The sequence below is a fragment of the Pelophylax lessonae genome (genome assembly GCF_965119305.1).
Source record: "Pelophylax lessonae genome assembly, chromosome: 8".
Taxonomy (NCBI): Eukaryota; Metazoa; Chordata; class Amphibia; order Anura; family Ranidae; genus Pelophylax; species Pelophylax lessonae.
In genome coordinates, this window is record NC_138775.1 from 139,982,125 (window position 1) to 140,008,691 (window position 26,567).

Below are 26,567 nucleotides of genomic sequence, written 5' to 3' on the forward strand. Positions count from 1 at the left end.
TATGGTCTACAGAGGCCAGAAACTCTCCCTGAAAGAAAATAGCAATGACAGAACAGATGGATTCCATTAGGAATTTTTATACCCAGAGAAAGAGGTTGAGAACTTTTAAATCCAGTAAGGGGAGGATGCCCCCTTTTGCTTTAGGAACAGTAAACTAGTTTGAAAATAAATCTTGAAACCTCTCCTTTTCTTTGAGAGAGAAGCTGTGCTAGAGCAGCTTGAAGGTCAACTACTCTTTGCGGGGACAGTGCCAAGTTTGACAACAAGAAGCAGGGTGGAGACAGAGACGGATATCCCACTTTGCAGCCCTGGATACATTGTCCTGGCCTAAAGATCTGATATGTCCTGGGACCAGTTGGTTACAAAGGCCAACAGAGGTCACCCTACTGACAAGTTTGGGTAAACTCTCATTGCAATAATTCTGATGGACGTGGGGGTCCAGGACTGAGTTCCAGACTTTGCTTTGGACTCAAAGGCCTGAGAGTAATGAAAGAAACTCTTCCTAAAACCATGTGGCGATTTTTCCTTCTTTTTCTGGGGCAAAAATGGTACTTTACTCCAGGCAACTTAATGACAAAAGTCCAGGGATTCCCAGAGGAGGCTTTCAGGATCAACATTTGAGCCATAGCACGCTTCGCATATATATGAAAAGAAGGCACATCATAGATATTTGGCATAAAACATCTGCTATTCTGTCAACATAGAACAGGGCTCCAAGTTCAAGCCATAGGGTGACGACGTCAGACGTGTGATGAAACGCGTAGGAGAAGCTTGCGGCACATCACGCCGCTACGGACGGGGGACGCGGCGGCCATTTTCTCGGTTTGAAACCGATCCACACCAAACCTATGGGACTCCACTTGATATGCTCTGCTTATCTCGGCTAAGTGCAAGTAGCCACTTGTCTTTAAAGCCTCAATAAACGTGTGATAGTATTACACTATGAGGAGTGTTTTTCTTCACATGGCCTGTTGATTCATGAGAGGAGCGCTGGATCCATTGGGGAAAGGATAGTTGAGAGGTTTTCTCCTGACATCTACCAGTATTTTGCCTTCTGCTGTCTATGATCCCTGTGATGAGGATCATAGTGTTCCGGTAAGAGGCCGATTAACCCTTCATGGTGGTGGCTTTCCTGCACATGGTTTCCGGCATTTAGGATACATATGAACTCTTATTTGGGGATTAAGCACCATTTCTGTGGAATCCTTTTCTTTTGAATGACTTATTCTTTTTGATTTGAAATTTTATGGACTTATTAGTCATCAATTCTGAAGGATAATAGCGCTACACTACTTTTTTATAGGGTATGACAAAGACCTTTTCCAAATTGAGCAAATCACTCTACAGGACTGGATCCAATATGGAATGGAATGCAATGGAAATGTCTCAACAGGATGAGGGCTCTAAATAACCCAGGTGGGTCACTTTTGGTTAACTGATGCAGGCAGCTCCAGAATATGCAGAATCAACCGCAGCACCAGAATATTTTGGCCATGGAAAAACTCTTGTGACCTGTGTGTTCCGAGTCAACTATCATAGCTGCATTTTTGCCCAAAAACTCAGATACGGTAGAGGAGAATTTATTTCTAGATGATAACAAGGAAGGGTTAAGCCCCTGAAGGAGGTAAACAATTCCAGGTTAACTGGCACTTTAATTGGCCAGCTTGAGCTAAACATATGATTAGTTTGCCAGAACAGACTGGCTGCCGCATGACCTTAGGTCCTAATATACTGTAGTGCCTTGTGCTATGTACTGTAAGCAGTGTTGTGTTTCGGCAGCAGTACCAAAGCCTTTTCTTTTACTTGCCCGATATAGAGTGTTACCAGTGCTGCATCTCAACCGTTTAGAAGAGATCTTCAGTAACCGCTTACTGTACATAGCATAAGCTATTATAGTATATCACAGCCTAAGCAGCGGCCAGTCTCTTTGCATGCGAACAATTCTCCTGGGGGGAACAGAACTGTATACACCATTTAGGTTCCCTGTAAAAACATGGGAAAAAACCCTACTCAATGCAGGGTGCAGCAAGAGCCCTGTAGAATGCACCACGCACATCAAGTCATGGAGAGGCATGATCTATGAAGCATGCCTCTCTTGCCAGTCCTCGAGCATGTTGGATCTGTAAAAAAGACCCTAACATACTTGCAAAGCCATTTAACTCTGCGACCCAATGTGCAAGCAAAGGCAAGCCAGAAGAGAAGTCAGAGAAATGCCCCCTTCTCAAACCATATATACACCTATCTACAGGGCTGTTAGATGTGTAGCAGTCTGAACAGAATGACAGTTGTGTTAGGTGAAAGGAGGCCAAATTAAATATAAATAAATGTATATATATATATATATATATATATATATATATATATATATACACATATATATACATATATATATATACATACACACACATACACACACACACATACACACACATACACATACATATATACACATATAATAATCTAATTGCATTTTAAACTGACATGGAAAAAAAAAAAAAAAAAAAAAAAAAGACAGACTAACTCACCTTTCTTCCACAACAGTAGCCCAAACTCTGCATGACTGGGTCAATCTCCTGTTCAAATACTTCAGCCAGTTTCGAGCAGTACTTATAAACGCGAGATGTTTTTCGATTATACAGCCAGGCATTGTTAAACATCAGCCAAATGTCCTCCACATACTGCCATGGCTCCTGGTACTGTCCTGTGTCCAGTTTGCGTTTAATAGTGGAAAGATCCATTGGAGTTTTGACTATCTCAAAGTAATCCTGAAAGAAAAAAGAGGCGACATCTTGGATCACAACTGAAGCCACACACACAGTACAAAACACACAAATACTGAACACATACACACATAAGTATAGGTTTGTTTGTTTTTTAAATCATACTTAGGTGGATGCAGCATCTCTGTCCTCCTCTGTCTCTAAGGCTGAAAACTGAGCGATCAAACACAACTGATCACCAAATTCTCCTCGCCGCTCTGAGCAATCAGTCACTGGCTCTCTGCTCTACAAACCCACTGGTAAGCTGGGTCAGCTGGCTCAGGCTCTAAGTGGCTTTCTGAGAGGCTGAGCCAGGTGCCAGTCCAGGCTCCTAGGTGGATCCTGACTATAAGGTTGCAATCTTTCCTCAGCCAGGACCGGCTCTGACATCAGCCGACAGAAGGCTTCAGTGGTCACAGGGAAGGTACAGCTAAATGAGCTTTGGCTTTACTTCTTTAAAACACAAGCAGATATCACTGTTTTACTAAAGCCTGGTAAAAGTGTCAATGGCAGGCTCCAGCTAAACCACTAAATACACCGATGACATTTGTAGAAGAGAAATACTTACCTACCAAAGGATATGTATTGCTGTTCATCCAGTCATGGGATATACACAGCTCTGTGTATAACCCTGTCTGACAGCTTGTTTAGGTTGGAAACCTTAGGGTCCTACACCAGTGAAACAATCCACTTCTGAAGAAGGGACTCCTCATAGGGGTATCGCCCAGCAAATCGCTTAGGCACCCCAGGGGGAGGCTGTGGTCACCCCCACTTTTTAGTGACAATTTTGTCAAAAAAGAGGGGAAAGGGAACACCTTTGCCGCTCTGGAAGGCTTGAGAGTGCCAAAGGGAACCTGCGCCTTCGTCACAGCTGCATTCTCCATCTTTAGGGTCCCACGCACAGATGCAATATATGCGTCCACCAGCACCATTTTGTGCGCGGTTGCAGAAGTGGAGAAATCATCCTCACTATCTGAAGTTTCAGGACGTGTGGTCGCAGACCCAGCAGGGTGGCCCACGTCTGTGGCGGCTGAATCAGATTCAGGATCTGATGAGACAGATGAGGCAGGGTAAGGCGGGTGGGCAATTTGTTAGCCCGTCGCCCAAAAGCCCCCTCCACCTGGGACACAAAGGACTCCAGGACCGCCATCAGGGGCCCTGGCAGGAGACTCCACACAGCAGATTGTCCGGCGACTCATCCAGAAGCCCCTCCCCCCCATATCGCCAGCATAGCACCCTGCCCCAACCCCAGGAGGTGAATGAGATCACCCACACAGCAGAAGTGGAGGGGGGTTAGGATGGGGATACAGATGAGGGGGGGACCCACATCTACCCCAAAACCCTCCAAGGGGAGGAAGGGGACAGCTACTCACCATACCAGGAACTGTGTCCGTCAATGAAAGAAAGAGAAAGTCCACTTTTGTCTTGTACGACAAAAAAAAAAAAAAAACAACTAATTCAAATGTATTTTTGTTCTACATATACCTAGTTTGAAGTAGAACTCCAGCCAAATCTAAACTTAAACCTCCCCAATCCATTTGAAGTCCTATACAAACTACTCTGTAAAGTAGTGTATAGTTACCGATTCCCTGGGCACTCCAGTCCATTCAAGTGATCTCCAGAGCATCCTGCCTCACAATGGCTGCAATGCCTATGTGATGACATTACCCATAGGCATTACAGCGCATTCAAACAGTTTTGCACTTAAATATTGACAGATTTCGCTTACAAAAAAAAAATGTATCACCTAGACCCTCTCAACATACAAAATAGAAAGAAAAATACAAGCAAGTCACTTACTGGGATTCCTAATATTTGAGGATCTACAGGTTGACGAAATGGAAGAGATTCTGGATCTTGACGGTATAATACCTCTAGTGTAGGCATGAGAGCTTGGCGTAGCTCCTCCGGTTTGAAAACTTCTCCCCAAAAAAAAAAAAATACCAATAGAAGTTATTACAAAACCTCTACATGGAAACAATCAGAATATCATTAGCAAACTTAAAGTGTACTTGTAGACAGATTTTGTTCCTTACCTTGCTACAAATCTAATACTAGAGGCAGCCTCACTCAGCCAACAAATTTTCAAATACATAAAGCACCCCAGAATTGGGAAAACACTGAATATTCATGCAGACAATTGTTTAACTGTTGAAATATAAATATTGCATATATACACACACATATATACAATACATATTTATATACACACACACACACGTACAAGACCCCAAAAAACCAATAAGCATTTTCAGGCTTTTTAAAGGTCGTCATTTCCTCATTACACTTTTGTACTATCCTTGCAATTCGGAGCCTCCGAAATTGTGATAAGTAGTCAAACACCCCCAAATGACCCCCTTTTTTGAAAGTACACTCCCCAAGATATGCATTAATAGGCATGGTGAGTGTTTTGCAGAGCTAATTTGTTGGCACAAAATTTTGGAAAAGGATTTTTTCTTTTTCAAAACCTTGTGGCAAATCACTCACCACGCCTCTTATCAAATTCCTTGGGGTATCCACTTTCCAAAAAAAAAAAAAAAAAAAAAAAAAGGGTAATTTGCAGGGGTGTTTGTACTATTCCTGGCATTTCAGGGGTCTCCGCAACTGTGGTAGGTAGTGAGGAAGTGACATGAGGAAATGCACCCTTTGAAAGCCTGAAGGTGGTCATTAGATTTTGGGGACCTGTACGTAGCTAGGCTGTAAAAAGAAAAAAAGTCTCCTATACATATACCCATGGCATGTGTGAGCAAAATATCATGTAAGTGACAACTTTGTGTAAAAAAAAAAAAAAAAAAACAACCATGGGCATTGGTTCTTGGGCCCCATAAACAGCTAGGCTTCCAAAAAGTCTCCCACACATGGTACCCTCATACTCGGGGGGGGGGGAAGTAGAAGAATGTGTTTTAGGGTTTATTGCATGTGTGAGAAATATTGTATTAAATTGACAACTTTGTGCAAAAAAAAAAAAAAAAAAAAAAAGGCAAAAAACTTTTTCTAAAAAGTTGTGGCAAAAAAAATCCCCAGCAAATTCCATGGGGTGTCTACTTTCCAACAAGGGCTCATTTGGAGTTTTTTTGTACTGCCCTGGTATTTTAGCACCTCAAGAAATGCGATAGGCAGTTAGAAAGTAAAAGCTGCGTAAATGCCAGTATATATACTATAGTTCATAGAAGCTATAACTTTCACACAAAAAATTCATTTACACTTATTGGGATTTTTATTTCTACCAATGACATCTAGCAGAATACATTTTGGCATAAACTTATGATGAAATCTTGAGGTTTTTTTCTTTAAATGTAGAAAATATCGGCGGGGGGGGGGGGGTATTCCCATAATTTTCTGTTATATCGCAAAAAAATAAGAAACTCAGCGGTAATCTAATACCACCACAAAAAAAAAAAAGCTTAATTTGTGTAAAAAAAAAAAAAAAAAAAAAAAAAAAAAAGGACATAAATTTAGTTTGGGTGCTATGTTTCATGATCGTGCAACTAACATTTAAAGCAGGGAGTTAGGAAAATGGAACACTAACCACAAAAAAATAAATAAACAAAGATATTAGTTTAAAAGAAGAGGCTTACCCTTTACTTTAGACTCCCCGGTCCCTGCAGGAGAAGACAGTGAAGCAGGTTTGTCTGGTTTTTCTTCTTCCTCTTTTACATCTGAAGCTATACTGTTCTTTTCTGCACACTCCATCACTTCAGGCTTGCAGTCAACTTCAGCTTTAACCTGTTACACAAAGGAAATATTTACAGTACAGCTTTGCTACCATCAATTTTGTTGGGGGAAAGGGGGAGTGATAAGGAGAGCAGAGCAGATTGGTTACCAAGAATTCAAACACAGAATTTCAGTTCTTGCCAGAGCAAGATTAGCACAGGGTTTTTTGTCCCACTAACAACTAACAACTTTAAGTGCTTTTGTTTAATGCGCAACAACGGAGCATAAACTTTTAGGTTAAGATTTTTATAAAGGATTTATTTAGCGCCAACAGTTTGCGCAGTGCTTTACAACAAGAGGGCAGGCAGCACAGTTACAATACAATTCAATACAGGAGGAATCAGAGGGCTCTGCTCATTAGAGCTTACAATCTATTTCCCCACATTCAGTTTTAAAATAAGAATGAGAACCAGTTGCACATCATTTTTATTTCTGATATTTGCATGGGCCCCAAAACAAAACCTGTCCCAGAACACTGTTAAGGAAATGTTAAGGAAATGTTTGGCTGATGAGTTACTTTCAAAACAATTTTGTTTTACTGTTTATTGGATTATAGATCATTATTACTTATCCACATACAACTTTATACATTTTGGATGCATTGGCTGGCTTTTGAATATTATGTTTTTAGGTGAGATAATGCACTCTGCCTTTGTCTTCACTGCCCCCCCCCCCCCCCCCCCCAGTATCCAAGGGCCAGTCAAACATGTCAGCAGCCGGTGGGGAGCTCTCGGACATTGCAGCACTGGAGAGAAGGCGAGTACAGTGCCTTGAAAGTATTCATTCTCCTTGAAAATTTCCACATTTTGTAATGTTACAACCAAAAATGTAAATGTAATGTATTTTATTGGGATTTTATGTGATAGTCCAATACAAAGTGGCACAGGGTTGTGAAGTGGAAAGAAAAAGGTGGAAAGAAACATTTTTTTACAAATATCTGAAAAAAAAGTGTGGTGTGCATTTGTATTCAGCACCCCAAGTCAAAGTTAAAAAGCTATAAATAAAAAGTGCTTTTAAAAAAATATGAAAATCAAGGAACACTACCATTGTTAAATTGTTTCAAAAGGGAATTTGTAAAAAGGAAATCAAGATGCAAAAATTCAAAATAAGTGACGGATTGCAAAAGAGAATAGGACGAACCCCAAAAAATTCTTCAAATATATTTATAGCAAAAAAGGTCAGGTCTAAGCATGTAGCCCTTTACAAAATAATCTGGAGTGGGTGATTGGGGACAAGGAGAAGGCAAATGTATTACTTACTTCAGCTCTATTTATACAAAGCTCATGGTCATAATGGAGATGGTATTGACACAGCCCCAAATGATCCACAATGGCTCAAAAGTAATATGGTCCATAAATATTTAGACAGAATAAAGGTTAATACAGCACCTGGACCAGATGGCATCCACCCACGCATCCTAAAAGAATTGAGCTCTGTCATTTTAAAGCCTTTGTTTCTATTTTTTAGGGACTCGTTAAGGACTGGAATAGTACCGCTGGATTGGTGTAGGGCCAATGTGGTTGTCTATATTTAAAAAGGGATCAAAGTCTTTGCCAAGTAACTATAGACCTGTTAGTTTAACTTCTATAGTCTGAAAGACACTAGAGAGTTTAACAGACCACAGATGGAGTTCTTGCTGGAAAAATTCAATTTTTTTGACTTACCGTAAAATCAATTTCTCTGATGTTCATTAACAGACACAGCTTCTCATCTTCTTGACTACGTGGGTTATGCTGCCCCCTACAGGAGCAGGACACTAGACAGGAAAAAAAAAAACTTCTACGCCTATGGGGAAGTCCCAGGGGGTATACTCCCACTCTCTGCTATAGGTACTCAGGATGGGTGCTGTTCTGTGTCCATCAATGAACATCAGAGAAATGGATTTTACAGTAAGTCAGCTCCTCATCTTCTTGACTATGTGTGATGTCCAAAAGCTGTGTCAAACATGAGGAGTGGGAACGACCAGAAAAAAAATACTTCCCAGTAGGGATGCACCGAATATTCGGCGGCCGAACATTATTCGGCCGAAAATAGAAAAAATAGCACTTTCGGTGTTCGGCCGAATAAGTCAAAAGGCCGAATAATTTTGTGCCAAACAATAGTCGATATGACATCGACTATCGTTCTGTGGCCGTAGGCGATATTCATATCGCCGAGGTCACGATATTTACAGGGGGAAGGGACTCGGAGGAGGACAGGAGAACTCACAGACTTCCGTGTTAGGCAGAGGAGCCGGGACACTTCAGCGGTGAGCATACATACATTACTCACTCGTGCACTGCAGCCTGCCCCACACATTCAGTGAGTCTTACTCTCCTCCCTAGTTTTTTCAATGGCACATTCAGGAAGCCAATCATGCCGTGATTAGCTGCACAGCGAACCAATCACATGTGCCTGCACACCTGATTGGTTCCACTGTGCCGCTACTCACGGCGTGATTGGCTTCCTGAATGTGCCATTGAAAAAATTAGGGAGGAGAGTAAGACTCACTGAATGTGTGGGGCGGGCTGCAGTGCACGAGTGAGTAATGTATGTATGCGGCTGTGCTCCTTTCCAGGCTCCTACTACCACCACTATGAGAGACTGTGTCACTGTATAATCTGATCGAGTCCACACTGACACTGACTGACTGTCACTGAGTAATTGATGTTACCATATTAACCCTGACCTGCCCAGTGCCCTGTATCTGCAATTAAAATTTACAAGGCTGCCTGCATGCTTCCTGATTTCCATTCCCAGCATCCTTCCCAATCCCTACAGTGTCACTAACATTAACCCTATGGTACAAGGCTGCAGTGTGCACTGAATCCCATTCCCTACAGTAACATTTAGGGAGAGAGACATGAGAGGACAAGAGAGAGAGAGAGAGAGAGAGAGAGAGAGAGAGAGAGAGAGAGAGAGAGAGACATGAGAGGACAAGAGAGAGAGAGACATGAGAGGACAAAAAATTGGCAAAATAAATGGAAAAAATGCGAAACACCGCGTTCGGTATTCGGCCTTCGGCCAAACATTTCATTATTATTCGGCTTCGGCCAAGAATTTCAGTTCGGTGCATCCCTACTTCCCAGGGCTAAAAATAGCAAACCAGGTAACATGGAGCTCAACCATTAAACTGGAGCTCATCTGAAAAAAATTAAAACACCCTCAAAGAGGACCAAGTCCTCTAAACCGCAGCCTGCAAAACCTTGCGGCCGAAGGAAGCATTCGCAGATGCCAACACATCCTCTTTATAAAACTGTGTGAAAGTGTGCACAGACAAGGTAGCCGCCTTGCAAACCTGCATCACTGATGCCTGATGACAGAAGGCCCAGGAGGCACTAAGCGCCCGAGTAGAGTGGGCCTTAACAAGGAAAGGAGGAATCCTTAATGGAATAAGCCGGAACAACAGTCTGTCAGGAGTCTAGGCAGAAGCTTGAAAGGAGGAAAAGTCTAATCAGACGATACCGACTCCAAGGAGCCACTAATGCGTCTGTAGCGCCAGCTAGAGGATCCCGGGACAGTGCCACAAATTTCTGCACTTTCCTGTTGAGGAGAGAGGCCAACAGATCCAACTCGGGAGTACCCCACCAGAGACACAACTGATGAAACCCCTCAGGATGAAGGGACCATTCCCCCTGGTCCAACGCCTGTCAAATGAGGTAATCCACCAACCAACTTTCCACCCTGGAACAAATTCTGCCCACCTTAGAATCCCGGCTACTTCCCGAGCCGCCAGGACACTTCTTGTACCCCCTTGGTGATTGACATCGGCCACGGCCATGGCATTGTCTGATTGAATCCGTACCGGACACCCCTTTGAGATGACATGTCCAATGATCCAGACAGTCTGATTGCTCGGAGTTCCAGTACATTGATCGATAGCCTGGACTCTTCCAGAGTCCAGACCCCCTGAACGCACTCTGTGCCGAGGACACCTCCCCAACCAGACAGGCTGGCGCCCATGGTGATGACCGTCCAGTACAGGTGTTGAAACAATTTGTCGTGAAGAAGTGCCAGAGAACGAAGCCACCAAACCAGGGAGCCCCTCATACTCTGGCTCAACAGGGTCAGATTGTCTAGAGACTGAGGATTCTTGTTCCATTTCACCAGAATCCCTTTTTGCAGACATCCTATGTGGAACTGTGCAAACCGAACCGCCTTGAAGGTAGACACAATCAGGCCCATTACCCGCCTGCAAGACCGAAGAGATGACCATCTGCTGGACAGCGGAAGCTGAATTATCTCCTGCAATTTCTGAAGTTTTTCCAGAGGAAGAAACACTTTGGCTGAGGCCGAGTCCAGAGTCAGACCCAGATAGTCCAGGCTTGTGGACGGAACCAGAGCAGACTTCTGAAGATTCAGAATCCACCTGAACTCCCTCAAAAGGTCACAGAATAATCTCAAAGTTGTCCAACAGAGCATATCATCCAGATACCCCATTACCGCTATCCCCCGCTGACGCAGCAGTGCTAGCATCGGGGCCAATACTTTTGTGAAGACCCAAGGAGCGGAGGCAAGAACAAAGGGTAATGCCACAAAATGATAATGCTCCTCGCCCACGCCAAAGCACAGGAAGCGCTGGTGGCAGGCACATATTGGGATGTGTAGGTAGGTGTCCCTCATATCGATGGAGGCGAGGAAATCCCCCTGATGTAGGGATGCCACCACCGTACAAATGGATTCCATTCAGAAATTCTGTACCTGCACAAAGCAGTTTAGCGCCTGTGGTCAAGAATTGGACGCACCTTGCCTTTCTTCCTCGGAACTGTAAACCGGTTTGAGTAAAAACCTTGAAAACGTTCTGATGTCGGAACCGTGACAATCACCCCTTGAAGTAACAAGTCTTGCACTGCCCCCAAAGAGATCCCCCTACGCGATCTGGGGACAAGTGCAGGTTGGAAGGGAAGAACATGTCTGGAGGATATGATCGAAAATCGATCTTGTAGCAGGAGCGAATGACTTTGACCCACCCCAGATACGGGTGAGGGCTCCCCTTCATGCTGAGGAAGTCTTGTCTGCAGGTCTGGCAGAACCCGCTCAGGGCCTGCCAGACCATGTCCTCTTAGAACCCCTAACATAAAAATTCTCCTGCGCTCAAGTGGTATGTGAAAAAGGATAAATAGTATTAAATGGTCTTTGTTGGCATCACTTGTCTTGCCGCCCCCTCAGGACCAAGGGTATCCAAACACACTAAAAGACCACAACAAGAGAGGGGCGCACCGACCAAGTGCATTACCACTAAAAAGGTTTATTAAAATCCAAAAACACATACATTATACTCACAAACAATTGTAGATAGCACACATATAAACACCATCAGACAAATCGTCTCCAAAGTAGCCAAGGCACTCCACAGTGCTGGATGACGTGCTAGTGTCCGCACGAATCTGGTTAGGCTGACGCTTTTCCGAGGGCGAACTCACTTCCTCAGAGCCAAAAAGTGCTACTCGAGTACAACTGGGGGAATTCATAGTGGAGAAGGATCTGGGTGTTCTGGTAGATCTTAAGCTTAATAATAGCATGCAATGCCAAGCTGCAGTTTCCAAAGAAAGCAAATTCCTTTCTTGTATTGAGAGGCATGGACTCCAGAGAGAGAGAGAGATCTAATTTTGCCCCTGTACAAATCATTAGCAAGTCCTCTTCTGGAATATGTAGTTCAGTTTTGGGCATCAGTTCACAAAAAAGATATAGGGGAACTGGAGAAAGTGCAAAGAAGAGCAACCAAAATGATAAGAAGCATAGAGGAGCTCAGCTATGAGGAAAGATTAGAGGAACTGAATTTATTCTCTCTTGAGAAGAGGTGATAAGGGGGATATAAAGGACAATAGGGGCCGAATATGCAGCTAATTGCATGTCTCCGGGGCCTGTAACGATCTGTCCCACACTATGAAACTTTGTAGGGCAACCTCTGAGTGTAGACCAGCTTCCTATATGGTATGGAGGCATTTAAGTCCCTTACCCAGTCTGCGAGCAGAGGAGGGTCATTACGCATCCACTGCCTTGCGATTACCTTTCTAGCCGCAAATAAAGTCTCCTGAAGAAAGGAGTGTAGTAAATTTGTCTAGGCTCGTGTCTGGGAAAATCCCCAGAAGAAAAGGCCGAGGGAGTAGTGGTAACGGAGAGCCCATATGGTCATGAAGAAATCTAACAACTTGTTCCCAGAATCCCTGTAGTCCAATTTTGCAGAAATCACGCCCCAAAGTCTCCTGTAGTGGTAAATGAGAGAGCTACTATCTCCTCTAGACTCCGCTCCCCTGAGACCACCAAAAATCACACCCATCGGTAGTCCAGCAAGCTGTGCCCAGAAAGGGCACAGAAGGTGAAGAAAGTGTGTGCGGTCCAGTTTGTCAATGGAAAGAGCTGGGACAGTTGAGAAGCTAGGTAATAAAGGTTGAGGTCAGGGAGCACCACTCCGCCCAGGTCCGCAGGGTTTTCAAGCTTACGCCAAGACAGCTCATGTCTACTGGATCCCCACACAAACGATTTAAGGAGAGCTTCCATCTGCATTAAGTATTTGAGGGGGAGATAGACTGGTGAGTGCCATAGGACGTAGAGGATCTTGGGGAGCAGCACCATTTTTACGAGATTAACCCGGCCCATCACACATATGCAACTCATTCTAAACATGTCACTGATCTTCATTTGATGTATAGTTCGTGCCTGTATATTGCTGAAAAATACTCTGCCACTTCCAATACTGTAATGCCCAATGCATTGATGTATGTGAAAGTTTTCATTACCAAAAAATGTAAAAACAAAAAATCATAATAAAAATGGAAAAGCCAACCTCACTTAAGGCAGACACATTCACTTAAAGTAATACTAAAGTCTTTTTTTTTTTGTTAAAAATAACAAACAAGTCATTGTTTCTTGGTCAATAACTCAGACAAGTTAGCAATGGTAACTGTAACCTATATAACCTAACAAATTCCCTTTAAAGATATTCTCTGCCCCTCCCGCCTCATCGCTATAGTAAAAACAAATATCCAAAACTTCTTTAAGCTTACCTAGATAAAAAGGGCATGGGAAATGACTAAGTCCCAAGTATTCTCTTATTTTGGGGGGGGGGGGGGGGTCCTTTTTTGTAGGTGTCCCTTACTAAAGACTGATCAGTGCAGGTTCAGACTTCAGTGCTAAATCACAAAGCCTCACTCCCAGTAAGTACTGATGAGAGATCTGTGATGGTGGCTGCCTAAGGGCCTAAGACGAGCGCTGTGGAAGGAGTGGCAAATAGAGCCTGGATGTGCAAGCTCTGAAGAAGAGCATTATGTAAGGAAAGTGTGCCATAATGTGCAACTATGCTGTGCATAATTGCACATTATGGCCAAAAGCCATGCCTCATGCAGTGGTCTTCAGTTCCACCTTAAGGTCTTGTTTCAGAGGCCTTTAAAGAACTTGTCAATACTAGTTTGGGAATGTTACACTAAGATCTTAATTGGAATGATGCCTGTCACCTAAACAAGCTGTTAAGGTACATATCCTAGTGTAAGCGTATGTTAAATTTGGCATCAACAAAAGCACCAGGAATTTACCCTTCCATGCGCTTACAAAATTATATTTGTATTTATTATTGATAGACAAGGCCAGTGCAAGTATTACAATAACTTACTTCTGACTTTTCTTCAGGAGGTGCTTCTACAGTTTCTGGTTCTACTTCTTCTTGTTTAATTTCCATATTAACATCTTGCTGAGGATGCTCAGGGGCCTCCTGCTGTGAACCGTTGTCAGGGCTATTAGCTGTTGATGGGCTGGATCCAGAGCATTCCAAAACAGATGGGGTCTCCAAATGCTGTCAGACATTAATACAGTTATTTAGTAGACAAGATAACAAATGCCTAACAGATTAACTACACATGCATGCAAGCAAATGTTTCTTATGCTTTAGTTAGGGCTGGACAAAACTGTGTTACCATTTGCTTTAGGAACTATGAAATATACAAGTCATGTTGCTCATTTACCTAGCTTTTCTTTTTTGAATGCCCCGGTTTACATGACCATGGATGTTGCAGCTCACCTGATCAGCATTACCCTCATAACAGACAATGCAAGTTGAATTCCAGGCATTCAAACCAAATTTACTCATGTAAATGTTAATTATATATATATATATATATATATATATATATATATATATATATATATATATTTGACGTGCTGTAAATTCAATATCATGGAGTACAGTACCACAATGCGGCCAAAGCATTGTCAGACCCTGGGTTATATTCTCGTACCCTAAGGTAACTGGACAGTGGCAAATCTTTAAGAACATGCCCTCCCAAGTGCCTCCACTATAACCCTACCCAACTCTGCGAGTCCGCAGATTTGTAGCTAGCAATACACTAAAACAAAAAAAAATAGTATGAAAATTTTCTGTACATGCAGTGGATTGATAAATGCTGTTCAAAAGAAGTCTGAAATTTAATTTGCTTTTAACATTTAATTTTTGAATGACTGGACTTCATGGAACAAAAAACACTCACTGTGAGAAATTAATCTGCAAAATGTTTTCCATCCTGCTCCTTCTAAACTTCTCCTTACTGTGCTTGACAATGAAAGTCTATTGCACCCACGCATAATTAGAAAATTGACCAAATGTTCTTAAAGCAAAATTTTTACCCAATAAATGGAAAGAAGGGTGTCCTGTGCTATGTAGACTACATAAAGTTACATAATTCACAGTCAAGTCCAAATTGCTCTTATCCTAATCATACAGTACAGGACACAGGCAAAGTATTCCAAGATCCTGGGGTGTCACCAAGCAATTCATGAAAAACCAACTTGAAAACGTTGATTGCAATACACGTTACATATCGCCGAACACGCCAAGTGAGAGCAATAATTTCAGCACAAAATTACCTATAGGGGGCTTTTGAAGTGTCGCCAACAGAAAATATAGGGTACTGAAGTTTGTCATTTTACATGCCCAAACAAATTTAAGGTTTGGCATGTTGGGTATATATTTACTTGGTGGAACCTCCTCTTATATATTTTATCAAAAATGTGGGTAATTTATGGAATACGTTTGTACTAAGATTCACTTGTGTGTTTTTTTACTGAAATTTTCCGTTTCCTAGACTAACATCGTGTTACATAAAAATTGGAACAACCACTAATTTATTCTATAGAGTGTCTGCTTTCAAAATATATAGAATGTTTGGGGGTTTTGTGCAATCTTCAGGCCTAAAACTTTTTTTAAACTTGTGCAAAAAAAAAAAAATGCTAAAACATTTCTGCCAGCAAAAAAGTTGAACAGTTAAATGTCATTTAAACACTTCCCTACTGGGCACTTTTATGGCCTTCCTGCCCAGGCCAATTTTCAGCTTTTAGTGCTGTCAAACTTTAAATGACAATTGCATGATCATGCAACACTGTACCCATATGAGTCTTTTTTACTATTTGTTTCCACACAAAAAGCTTTCTTTTGGTGGCATTTAATCACCACTGGGTTTTTTTTTTTCTAAAACAAATGAAAAAAGACTGAAAATTTTGGGGGAAAAAAAAAACTTCAGTTTGTTATAAAATTTTGCAAACAGGCAATTTTTCTCCTTCACTTATGTGCACTGATGAGGCTGCACTGACAGGGTGATCACAGAGCACGCCTCCCGATTACAGAAGGACATCGATGTATGTCCTCCCGGCAAAGTAAACCCGCGCTGTAGCAGTCTTTCGGCTATAGCGTGGGCAGGAAGTGGTAATTTAGTGAATGAATAAAATGAAAAATCTGTCATATTACCTAAAAAAACCGGGTGCTTTTAAAGTACTAACACTCTAGTATGCTCTGTGAAACCATATAGGGAGTTTCTACACTACCACTAGGGAAAAGAAAAAACACACACACTCTCTCGACTATCTTTCTGTATTGTACCATTACTGTAACTAGAACCAAACTCAAAAAGTGAGGTGGAGACTTTATATATTATGGAGAACATCTAGAAATGTTAATTGCACCCAAGCTAAGCCATGCCATAAAAATATAATTTATCTGGAATCCCTGCAAGCTATATTTCTACAGTGTGAGATCTAAGGCACTGCTGCCTCGGACCGTTAGCATCAGGAAATAGGATGTTACTACTGTGCTGCTCACTGTTCTTGCTAAAAGCTCTGAGAGCAGGAACCAAAACCTTACCTCAACACAGACACTGTGCATAACAAATTAAACAGACCTGAATCACCCTGCCCTGATATTAAAGTCTAGAAAAAAGTTTTAATCTAATAAAAGATCAGATTAAAGACTGCATACAAAACACAAAACATGTTTCAGGGGCTACAGCTTAACCTCACTTTTGCAGACAGGTTAGGATAATGCCTACTTTATATTAGTTACGTTTTCCCATTCACAAAGCATAACATTTAAAAGAAAAAAATATTTAAAAATTGGTGCTTTTAAATGCCTTTTAATTCCGGTTTAGCGTTTGAAAAAAAAAAAAAAATGTATATATATTTTTTACTTTTTGCTATAAAACCTATCCCAATAAAATAAATCAATCAACTTTCTACATACATTTTGGCCAAAATGTATTCTGCTACAGATCTTTGTTACAAAAAAATCCCAATAAGTGTATATTGATTGGTTTGCATAAAAGTTATAGCATCTACAAATGATGGTATATATACACTGGAATTTTTCAGATTTTTTTTTTTTTTTAATACTAGTAACGGCGGTGATCAACGCCTTCTAGTGGTACCGTGATAGTGCGGGCAATCTAACATTGAGTGGGAACTGACTGACACAGACATCGCCAGTGACACTAATACAGTGATCAGTGCTATTATACACTGTCTCTGTACTAACAACACTGGCTGGGAAAGGGTTCACATCTAGGGGAAATGAAAGGATTAACTGTGTGCTTAACAAGTGTAATGTGCACAATATTTGCCACTTCTGCTAGTAGATATGGCTGATTTTTCTCCCTGTAAAAAAATGGCCACAACTCTACTCCTTGTATAGTGTGTTGTTGGTAAAATCAGGGCCCTGTACTGTAATTCGCTAAGCCGGTCAGCATGTCACAGCCATAAATCATTGACTGGGACCTGCTAACCGACTTGTGCTGTAGCAAATCACAGTACAGGATGGGGCGGCGGGTGCGCCCCCCTACCCCAAAATGCCAGATGCCAAACATCTGCACGATGTGGCGTATATGTGCATTGAGCGTTCCGCAACATGTTAATTTGGTCTGTACTGCGCTGGCAGATCAACATTCGTTGTAAAATAGATTTGAACACGGTCCATCTTAAAAAAGGGTTAAAGTAGAACTAAAAAGGGAAAGCTTTTGGGTAAACAGGACAAATAGCATGGGTGAATATCCCTAAAAGGGGCAAAGATAGCAATCAAACCCTGACAGTTTCCTTTCCACTTTATCCAAAACTGAAAAAAGGTTTTGCCTCCAGTCACAGTGGGGAAAATATTTATTTTTATTTATTTGCCCACTTACAAAGAAATGAAGGGTCTATCATTTTTTATCAAAGGTGCATTTTTAAGGATCGAAGCAGAATATCAACCAAAAATCCAGAAAAAAAACACTATACCAATATTATAAAATTGAGTTGCAGCTGAGTAGAAAAAATGATTTGATCCCCCCAAGCAAACGCATGACTTATTACATGGTGGAGAAACCCTTGTTGGCAAGAACAGAGGTAAGACGTTTCTTGTAGTTAGTGACTGTTTGCACACATCTCAGGAGGGATTTCAGGATTCTTGGCTGTCCTCTTGGCAACTGAAAGCTTTAGCTCCCTTAATACATTTTTCTATAGGATTAAGGTCTGGAGACTGGCTAGGCCACTTCATGACCTTAATGTGCTTCTTCTTGAGCCACTCCTTTGTTGCCTTTGCGGTATGTTTTGGGTCATTGTCATGCTGGAAGACCCATCTGCAACCCATCATTAGTGTTCTGGCTAAGGGAAGAAGGTTCTCATCAAGGATTTTACAATACCTGGCCCCGTTCAATGGCCTCTCAATGCGACAAAGTCAGCCTGTACCTTTAGCAGAGAAAAAAGCCGGAAAGCATAAGGTTTCCATCTCCGTGCTTGACTGTAGGAGTGGTGTTCTTAGGGTCATAGCATTTTTCTGCCTCCAAACACGGCAAATTGAGTTGATGCCAAATAGCCCAATTTTGTTCTCATCTGACTACAGCACTTTCTCCCAATCGCTCTAAATCATTTAGTTGTTCATTGGCAAACTTCAGACGGGCCTGTACATGTGCCTTCTTGAGGAGTTGAACCTTGCTGGCGCTGCAGGATTTCAATCTATGGAAGCGCATTGCATTACCAATGGTTTGTTTGGCGACTGTGATCTAGATCACTCACAAGATCAATCACAAGCTCCCCCCAAGAAGTTCTGGTCTAATTACTCACTTTTCTCATCCTCATCCTTACCCCATGAGGCAAAATCTTGCATGGAGCTCCAGACTGACGATGATTGAACGTTATTTTTTATTTCTTCTATTTGCAAATAATCCCTCCAACAGTTGTCTCCTCAACAAGATTCTTGCTGATGGTCTTGTAGCCTGCCAATTCCAGCCTTGTGCAGGTCTACAATCTTGTCCCTGACGTCCTTTGACAGCTTCTTTGGATTTTCCCATGATGGTGAGGTGTGAATGGAAGAAAGATTCTATGGACAGGTGTCTTTTATACGAGTTGGCGTTAGGAGCACCTTCCTAAATTGACAGGACTAATCTCTGTACCACATGAGCACATACTGTAGCCAGTCTATAGGAGCCAGAATTATTGTTGGTTGATTGGGAATCAAATACTTATTTTACCCACTGAACTGCAACTCAATTTATAACTGTGATATCATGTTTTTTTCTGGATTTTTGGTTGATATCCTGAATATCATTTAAAATAAACCCATGATAAAAATTATAAACCCTTACATTTCTTTGTAAGTGGGCAAACTTACAAAATCTGCAGGGGGTCAAATAATTATTTCCCCAACTGTATGCTTCAAAGGACAGTTCATCTATCTTTATAAAAAAAAAAAAAAAACCCTGCCTATGCAGGTAAGTGATGTTTGTAGATTACTAAACTGTGCAACTCTGACTAAAGAGGAGTAATATCCTTGCTATAGGTGTAGGCCATTTACATACTTTATGAAACCTGACTGGAATGCTCCCAGGACATTGCTTTCTCTCCCCTGAAGCAGTAGCTCTGAGCTCAGCGTTTGAAATCTCACTCCTTTGACAATGGGGGTGAGCAGTGAAGATTAGGCCTCACTTAGCAACATCCTAGGAGTATTCCAGTCAGGCTTCATAAGGTATGTAAATGGCCTACATCTACAGCAAGGACTTTATTCAACTTTAGTCAGAGCTGCACAGTTTTTTTTTATCTGCATAAGCGGTTTTGTGGCAAAGGTGATCTCTATCTCTTTAAAGCATGAAGCAGATATCCTACAGAATGACCTGGACAAAATAACAAGAGTGGGCAACGACATGGCAAATGAGGTTTAATGTGGAGAAGTGTAAGGTTTTGCACTTGGGGACTAAAAACGTAAAAGCACAATACACGTTAGGAGGGGAACCCTTGGGGGAATTTAAAAATGGAGAAAGATCTGGGAGTCTTGGTAGAGGATAGACTATGCAATAGCATGCAATGTCAAGCAGCAGCTGCCAAAGCCAGCAGAATATTAGCATGCATAAAGAAAGGGATGTATTCCAGAGATAAGTCTATAATCCTTCCACTTTATAAAACTCTGGTCCGACCGCATCTGGAGTATTCTGTCCAGTTCTGGTCGCCAGTCCTCAGGAGGGATGTGTTGGAGCTGGAGAGAGTCCAGTGAAGGGCAACTAAACTAATTAGGGGATTGGAGGACCTTAATTATGAAGAGCGTCTGCAATCGCTTGATTTATTCTCCCTGGAGAAGAGACGCCTGAGAGGGGACACGATAGCAATTTATAAATATCTCAATGGTGATTTCGGCATAGAAAAAAAGCTATTCAATCGGAGGGATTGCATGAGGACTCGAGGGCATACAATGCGATTAGAGGAGAAGCGTTTTAATTTCAGGCAACATGGGGGGTTCTTTACTGTTAGGGCTACAAGATTGTGGAATTTTCTACCACAAGAGGTGATTTCTGCGGGAAGTATGTTGGCTTTCAAAAGACTCTTAGACTTACATCTCACAGATCAGAACATTCAGGGGTATGTGAGAGGATTACAGCCACACACACCTACACAGGTTGAACTGGATGGACTATTGTCTTTATTCAACCACACCTACTATGTAACTATGTAAAGATCCAGAAGCTGGGCTTCTTGCATTATCTGCTAACGAAAAAAAGATTACGGTCTTGCTCTTTGTCAGTGGGGACAGTATCGATGTGAACTCATTCAGAGTAGCCTGCAGTCTTGCCAAGAAGCCTGCGCCAAGCAAACATTGAAAAATATTTTTTTTTAACTTTGTTGATATACTATGTGAATAGGAAAACAAAAACAGGAGTTATTTTCAAATTTGTCTGCAGAAGTATAAAATGAAACAATGTATGCGACCGTAAGTAAATAGTTTAGTGGCCAAGGAAATCCTGGAGTGTAAAAGTCGTCAAGATTACTTATACTGGGGGTCTCCAAACTACAACTAGCTACAAGATTGTGTCTGCCCTGCGCCACTGATTGAGGATTAGGGTCAGCAGAAGGGACCCTGATGGTGACCCTGTTCCCAATGTACACTGACTGAGGACTCTGTGCAGCAGAGGGGGCTCTAATGTGGGGACTCTCATGGAGACCCTGATGTAAGGAGAGGGGCGACCTATGAGAACCCGCACTATAAGGGGGAGGGGCTCTCATAGGAACCCAGATGGAAAGCTGTATAAACAATGCAGCAACAAGCTCAGGGTTCCTGCGCCACCTATTTTCTCCAATACTGCAGAACAGGTTAGTAACAGGGAAATTTGAGCAGCAAGAGACCACAGACACTACTTGCGACTAGTTGTTTGCCCACTCCCTTGACATTTTTTGGACAGAGTTAATTTCCTATTTAAAGGATCTACAAACAGCCAATGCAGCTGGAGTCATTACATACTGCAACAACTTTTTATTATTGCTGGATAGACAGACCACTAAAAAGGCAGAAAATACTTACCAGAGGGCTTGAGTGAAGGTGTATTGGTGGTGCTGGCGGTGGTGGCGGCGGTGGAGGTGCAGGGGTTGAGACAGGTGTTGACAAACTTGATTGTGATGGAGGCCGAGACAATGGTGCTTGTGTTAACTGTTGAGGCGATGAAGTAAATGACTGCTCAACTGATGAAGCGCCTGCTAATGGTGGTGTTACTTGGGGTGGAGAAGGGCTCTCATTGCTCTGTATTTGCACCAAAGATGCAGCAGTTGATACATGTTCAGTAGGCATCAATGCATGAGGCGAAGCCATCCGTGGAGATGTAAGTTGTGGAGTTGGTGTACGGCTTGGAACCGGGGATGATAAATTATGATGGACTGGTGTCTGCACACGGCTTTCGAGTGGATTCTCAACTGACTCCTGAGTTATCGCTGGAGAACTCACAGAACGAGGAGAATTTTGCCCCTAAAATAAATGCATATAAAAAACATTTATGAAGTGGAAAAAAAAAATAAAATAATTTTCAACTACCAAATTACTTAACTAGTCTCACCTGTGCAGGGGGATTCTGACTCACAGATTGAGGAATTGGCATGCCAGAAGAGTTCAGGCCCACAGTGTTCAATACAGAAGGGGACACCTGGAATTGATTTGGGGACACGAAGCGATTCTGAGACGCACATGCTGACTGAGGAAATCCCAGCTAAAAAGCAATCAAAAGTTATAACTATAAACTTTGCCTAATTTAAAACTAAAAGAAAGACTGCAATTAACTTTTAGATTATTCCTGGTCATAGCTACATTCTGCACTTACCAGTACCCTAATGTGGTCAGAAATGATTTGAACCATGAAAAAAATACATTTGATTATTCATTGCATTTGTCTCAAAGTATAACTTAAAGGTAAAAATACTTTTTTTCTTCATTTTAGATAGGGTAAGGCTGGCCATACATTATACAATTCTTGTACAACTTTCCTTTAGGTTTACCAAAACCATATAATATGGAGGTGAAACATAAACACTTTCAATTTGTATGTAATCAGGTAGGCCTGTGCACTTCATAGTTGAAGGTAAATCTAAAGGAAATTAAATAGGAAAATTGTATAATGTATGCCCAGCTTTAAGGTGGTTCTAACCCAGACATGTTCAACCTGCGGCCCAGAACCTCAGGCAATGCGGCCAATTGCCCCCTGACAATTTTTTTTTTTTTTGCTGGAGAGGAAGGAAGTCGAGTCGGGGAAATGGCCACAGAGGCAGCCTTAGAGGGGATCATCCACTAGTTGTGTTAAATTAGTGCTGGGGGGGTAGGCGCGACAGCACGGGAAGGGCGCAGCGGCATTTTATTACTTATATACCTTAACTATAGTATATATTTAATATGCGGCCCGAGACGATTTCTCTACACTCAATGTGGCCCAGAGAAGCCAAAAGGTTGGACACCCATGTTCTAACCCCTGTCAGCATTTTTTTTTTTCTGTGTCCCATTGGGGAGATTTCCCCTTCACTTAATGCTCCATAGATGAAACAGGAAGTAAGAGGAAGTCCCTCTAAAGTGAAATTGGGATTTTCTTTCACCTCCACTGATAAAAAGGTAAACCTTAAATATATAGAATTTGATTAGTATAGGGGCACAGACCGCAAAAAAAAAAAAAAAAAAAAAAAAACACCTTATAGACATTCTAAAACCACACCATCTATATTCAAGACTATAAAAAAGTTTTGCCTTTGGTCATATTTTAATGCCTGACCAGAGCCAAAGGAAAACTTTACATGCATTTTATGGCAGAGTATCCTGTTTACAACTGGATTGAAACAGCAAACTGACATTTACAATTTCAAATGTTTCCCCTATTAACCAACCTGATTCATGGGTGCAGACTGCCCTGTCTGCTGTGATATTGGTGCCTGCTGCCTTTGGATCATTGATTGCATGGGCATACTGGACTGCCCAAACTGGTTCATTCCTGTATCCAAAAGAAAACCAAGTGTTAAGGCTACAATTTCTTACCATGACAACCCCATGAAACAAACAAAAAAAAAAAATATATAAAAAGTGATTCTACTTGAACCCTATTGCAATTCATGTAGAAGGTATGAAAATAACAATTTGGGGGAAAAAAAAAAAAAAAAAAAAAAAGACTCCCGGGTAAGGTCATATTTATGGAAATAGTTATGAAAAAGACCGCGCCTTGAGGCCAAAGCATGCAAAAGCAGAGGTCCAAACAGCCACCTGGCAAGAAACATCTTTAAAAAATATGAACAGAGATCAAGTGGTAATCCCCCAACCTTTTGAAAAAAAAAAAAACACAAGAACCCCAATACCACTGGAAGAATGGGCTCAGGTAGGGAGAGAGGACTGTGGTTCCAGAGGGCAAAATAGGTGGACCAGGAGAGAGGAATCTCAAAGAAGGACCAAACTCTGGGAAAAAAAGAAGAGGGGCCACAATGGCAGGTGGCCAGAGATGACGGTCCTGACCCAACCCATAGAATGAAGCGAAAATTATTTGACATACTTGAAAGGCAGGACATGGTGACAGAGTCAAATTCCAACAAAATTTGATGGGATCAGCAGCAGGGAGGCTGGCTTTCAGGACACACTGTCCCCAGGTAGCAAAAGACAAAAAAAAAAAAAAAAGAAGAGGGGGGGCTCATGAAAATAGGAGGGGCCAGAACTTTGACTTGACTAGTTTCATCAATCGTGATGCTTGGACAAAACTAGTTGGGCGGAACAAGGAGACTGCATGTTGAAGGTGCTGCCTAGGACTGCCTGTGAGTGGTAAGAAATTTGCACTGCTCCAGACCGAGAGAGGTTTTCTTGCAGTTGTTAGCTAGAGGAGCGTCATTGTTTTAAGATAGGGAGTAACTTATCTTCAGAATAAAGCTGTTGCATGCTATAGAAAGCACTATGATTTCGGTTTTGTTTGAGTCCATCATCATATTGGACTCATGAGTAAGCGGAACATGCCTTTGGATTTTTAGGGGACAAGCCCTGCAAGACCTTTTGATAAAAAGGTCTATATAAGAAGGTGAGCGTGCTCACTCTTGAAGGTGGAGGTCACAATCGTATTGGCACCAGTGTATATTTAGGACTTCACATATTGCACAAGGGTTTTAGAAGATGTCATTTATGGACACGGTCATTTGTTTGCAAATTATAGCCTTTAGTTTCTTGAGGAGAAGCGTTCTATTGACCATGAGTGGAGGAAACAGAACACAGGCTACCAGGAAAGAGTAACGAGAGTCTGCTTCAGAACATTAGGCTTAAAACAGACTAAAATTTCATACTGAAGAGAGAACGTGAATAGGCATGCCATCAGGATTAGACCCAGGCACTGCAGATGGTACAAGATCGGGGAGGAGGAGCCTGAGGATGCGGATTTAACCAAAAGGGGGAATTGTAAGCATCCACATTTGGGCAAATGGTTGAAGGAATTAGGCTCAGAAGCCTTGTAGCAAAGGGTATCCAAGGTACCTTGGGATATGAATGTTCAGGGAATAAATAAGTGTTCTTAAAAAATAGCACAGGTGTTGTGATTTTTTTTTTTTTGCCAGTGCTAGGACTACACTGATGTGTGAACAGATGGGGAGTATGGCACATCATCAAGGTGCATTTGCTATTAAAGCTAGAAGAAAAACACTAGCATGAGAAATATACTGGCAGGTCTACAGGAGACTAAGCAAATGACTAGCTGCTGAAGTATCTAGGAGAGATGTTTTAAATGCCATGATTGGGCATGTGTCCCTAAACAGACAAGGGGCCATAGGCAGGATATGAAAAGTCTTTGTAATTCTTCCTTAAGGGGAAGGAGAGGACAACCCTTCGACTGTAAATCTGCAAGACAGTGTAAGAAAATTGTATTTTACTACCTCCTAATTGATGTTTCAATGTGAAATAAAGGGCTAAGACAACTCTAAGCTGGAACAGTCTTAAAACGCCTAACTGAATCCTTAAAGAAGGGAATACCCTCAATAGGAATAGGTTGATTTAGTGCAAGAATGACAGGCTTCACAGTAGGAATGGTGCACCTATTACTGAAGTCCTTTTTATAGGGTACAGGGCAGCAAACACGTCAAGAGGACTTCATAACCTCTTGGAGTTAGGCCAACATTTATATAGAACCCAGTCGCTTGATAAAGAATAGGGAAAGGCTTTCTACCCATTTAGGGTTATAGAAAACGCGTGGGCTGTGCATCATAACATGCTAGTTGTGAAAACCCTCAGCAGCCTTTGCTAAATATAAGCGAGCCAGACAATTCAAGTTCCAATGCATCGATACAGTTAGGGAGAAGGGCGGAAAAAGGGCGTTTTCAGCTGTTGACACCTGCCATCTCCAGAAGAGGCAAAAACCTTAGGAATAAATCAAACAGTGGAAGAGAATTCTGCTTTAGTCAGACATGTCGTGTGCTGTAAAACTGAGGGAGCAGCTATTAAAAAAAAAAAAAAAAAAAAAAAACTTTACCTATGAGGCAATAAATGCAAGACAATATTAAATAGGGAAAAAAAACCCTACAAATAATAAGTTTACATTACCCCATAACCCGTACCTTCAAAAAAGGCTTGTGTGGTTAACACTGCGGTGTGTCTTGTAGGATAAAAAGATATAATGTAGTTTATACTATAGTGGACTGGAAATAATTGAAGTACAACGTGGAAATCAAATACATTTTACAATTTGCCCACAGATCCAAATTTTTTTTTGTCCAATTGTTTTCAAATGTGCAGCTGATGTTTATGTAGCTGCTAGATAGCTGGTCCCAATAGCCAGTAGCCAATCACTGTGGTTTATGTTCAAATGGTCACTTTGCCATTCGTGAAAGTGGATACAAATAAAACAATTGGCATATATGTACATCTTTGCAGTTAAGGTCTTACCTTGCTGGCTTGGCATAGTATTAATCATTTGGTTTTGAACAGCAGATCGCAGAATGTTTGCATCTGGGACTGGACCATCTACATAGAGTAAAGGGGTAAAATAATTAAAATAAATAAGTTCTGTGTTTAAACTGTAATTACAAAACAATAAAAAAAAAAAACATATCAAAATATAGTAAACTGCAAAAGCCAAA

At 41.6% G+C, this 26,567-nt stretch overlaps 1 protein-coding gene across 1 annotated transcript in view; it reads right to left on the reverse strand.

Moving 5' to 3' along the window:
- The window catches only part of EP300 (EP300 lysine acetyltransferase), a 141,264-nt gene that overhangs the window by 40,994 nt on the left and 73,703 nt on the right, over window positions 1-26,567 (reverse strand). Inside the window, exons 11-18 of the mRNA XM_082266481.1 lie at window positions 26,374-26,451; window positions 23,361-23,464; window positions 22,052-22,201; window positions 21,526-21,963; window positions 14,062-14,241; window positions 6,338-6,485; window positions 4,560-4,678; window positions 2,526-2,765 (exon numbers count right to left, since the gene is read on the reverse strand). Of these exons, the coding sequence (XP_082122607.1) occupies window positions 2,526-2,765; window positions 4,560-4,678; window positions 6,338-6,485; window positions 14,062-14,241; window positions 21,526-21,963; window positions 22,052-22,201; window positions 23,361-23,464; window positions 26,374-26,451 (1,457 nt within the window). The remainder of the gene's footprint in view (window positions 1-2,525; window positions 2,766-4,559; window positions 4,679-6,337; window positions 6,486-14,061; window positions 14,242-21,525; window positions 21,964-22,051; window positions 22,202-23,360; window positions 23,465-26,373; window positions 26,452-26,567) is intronic.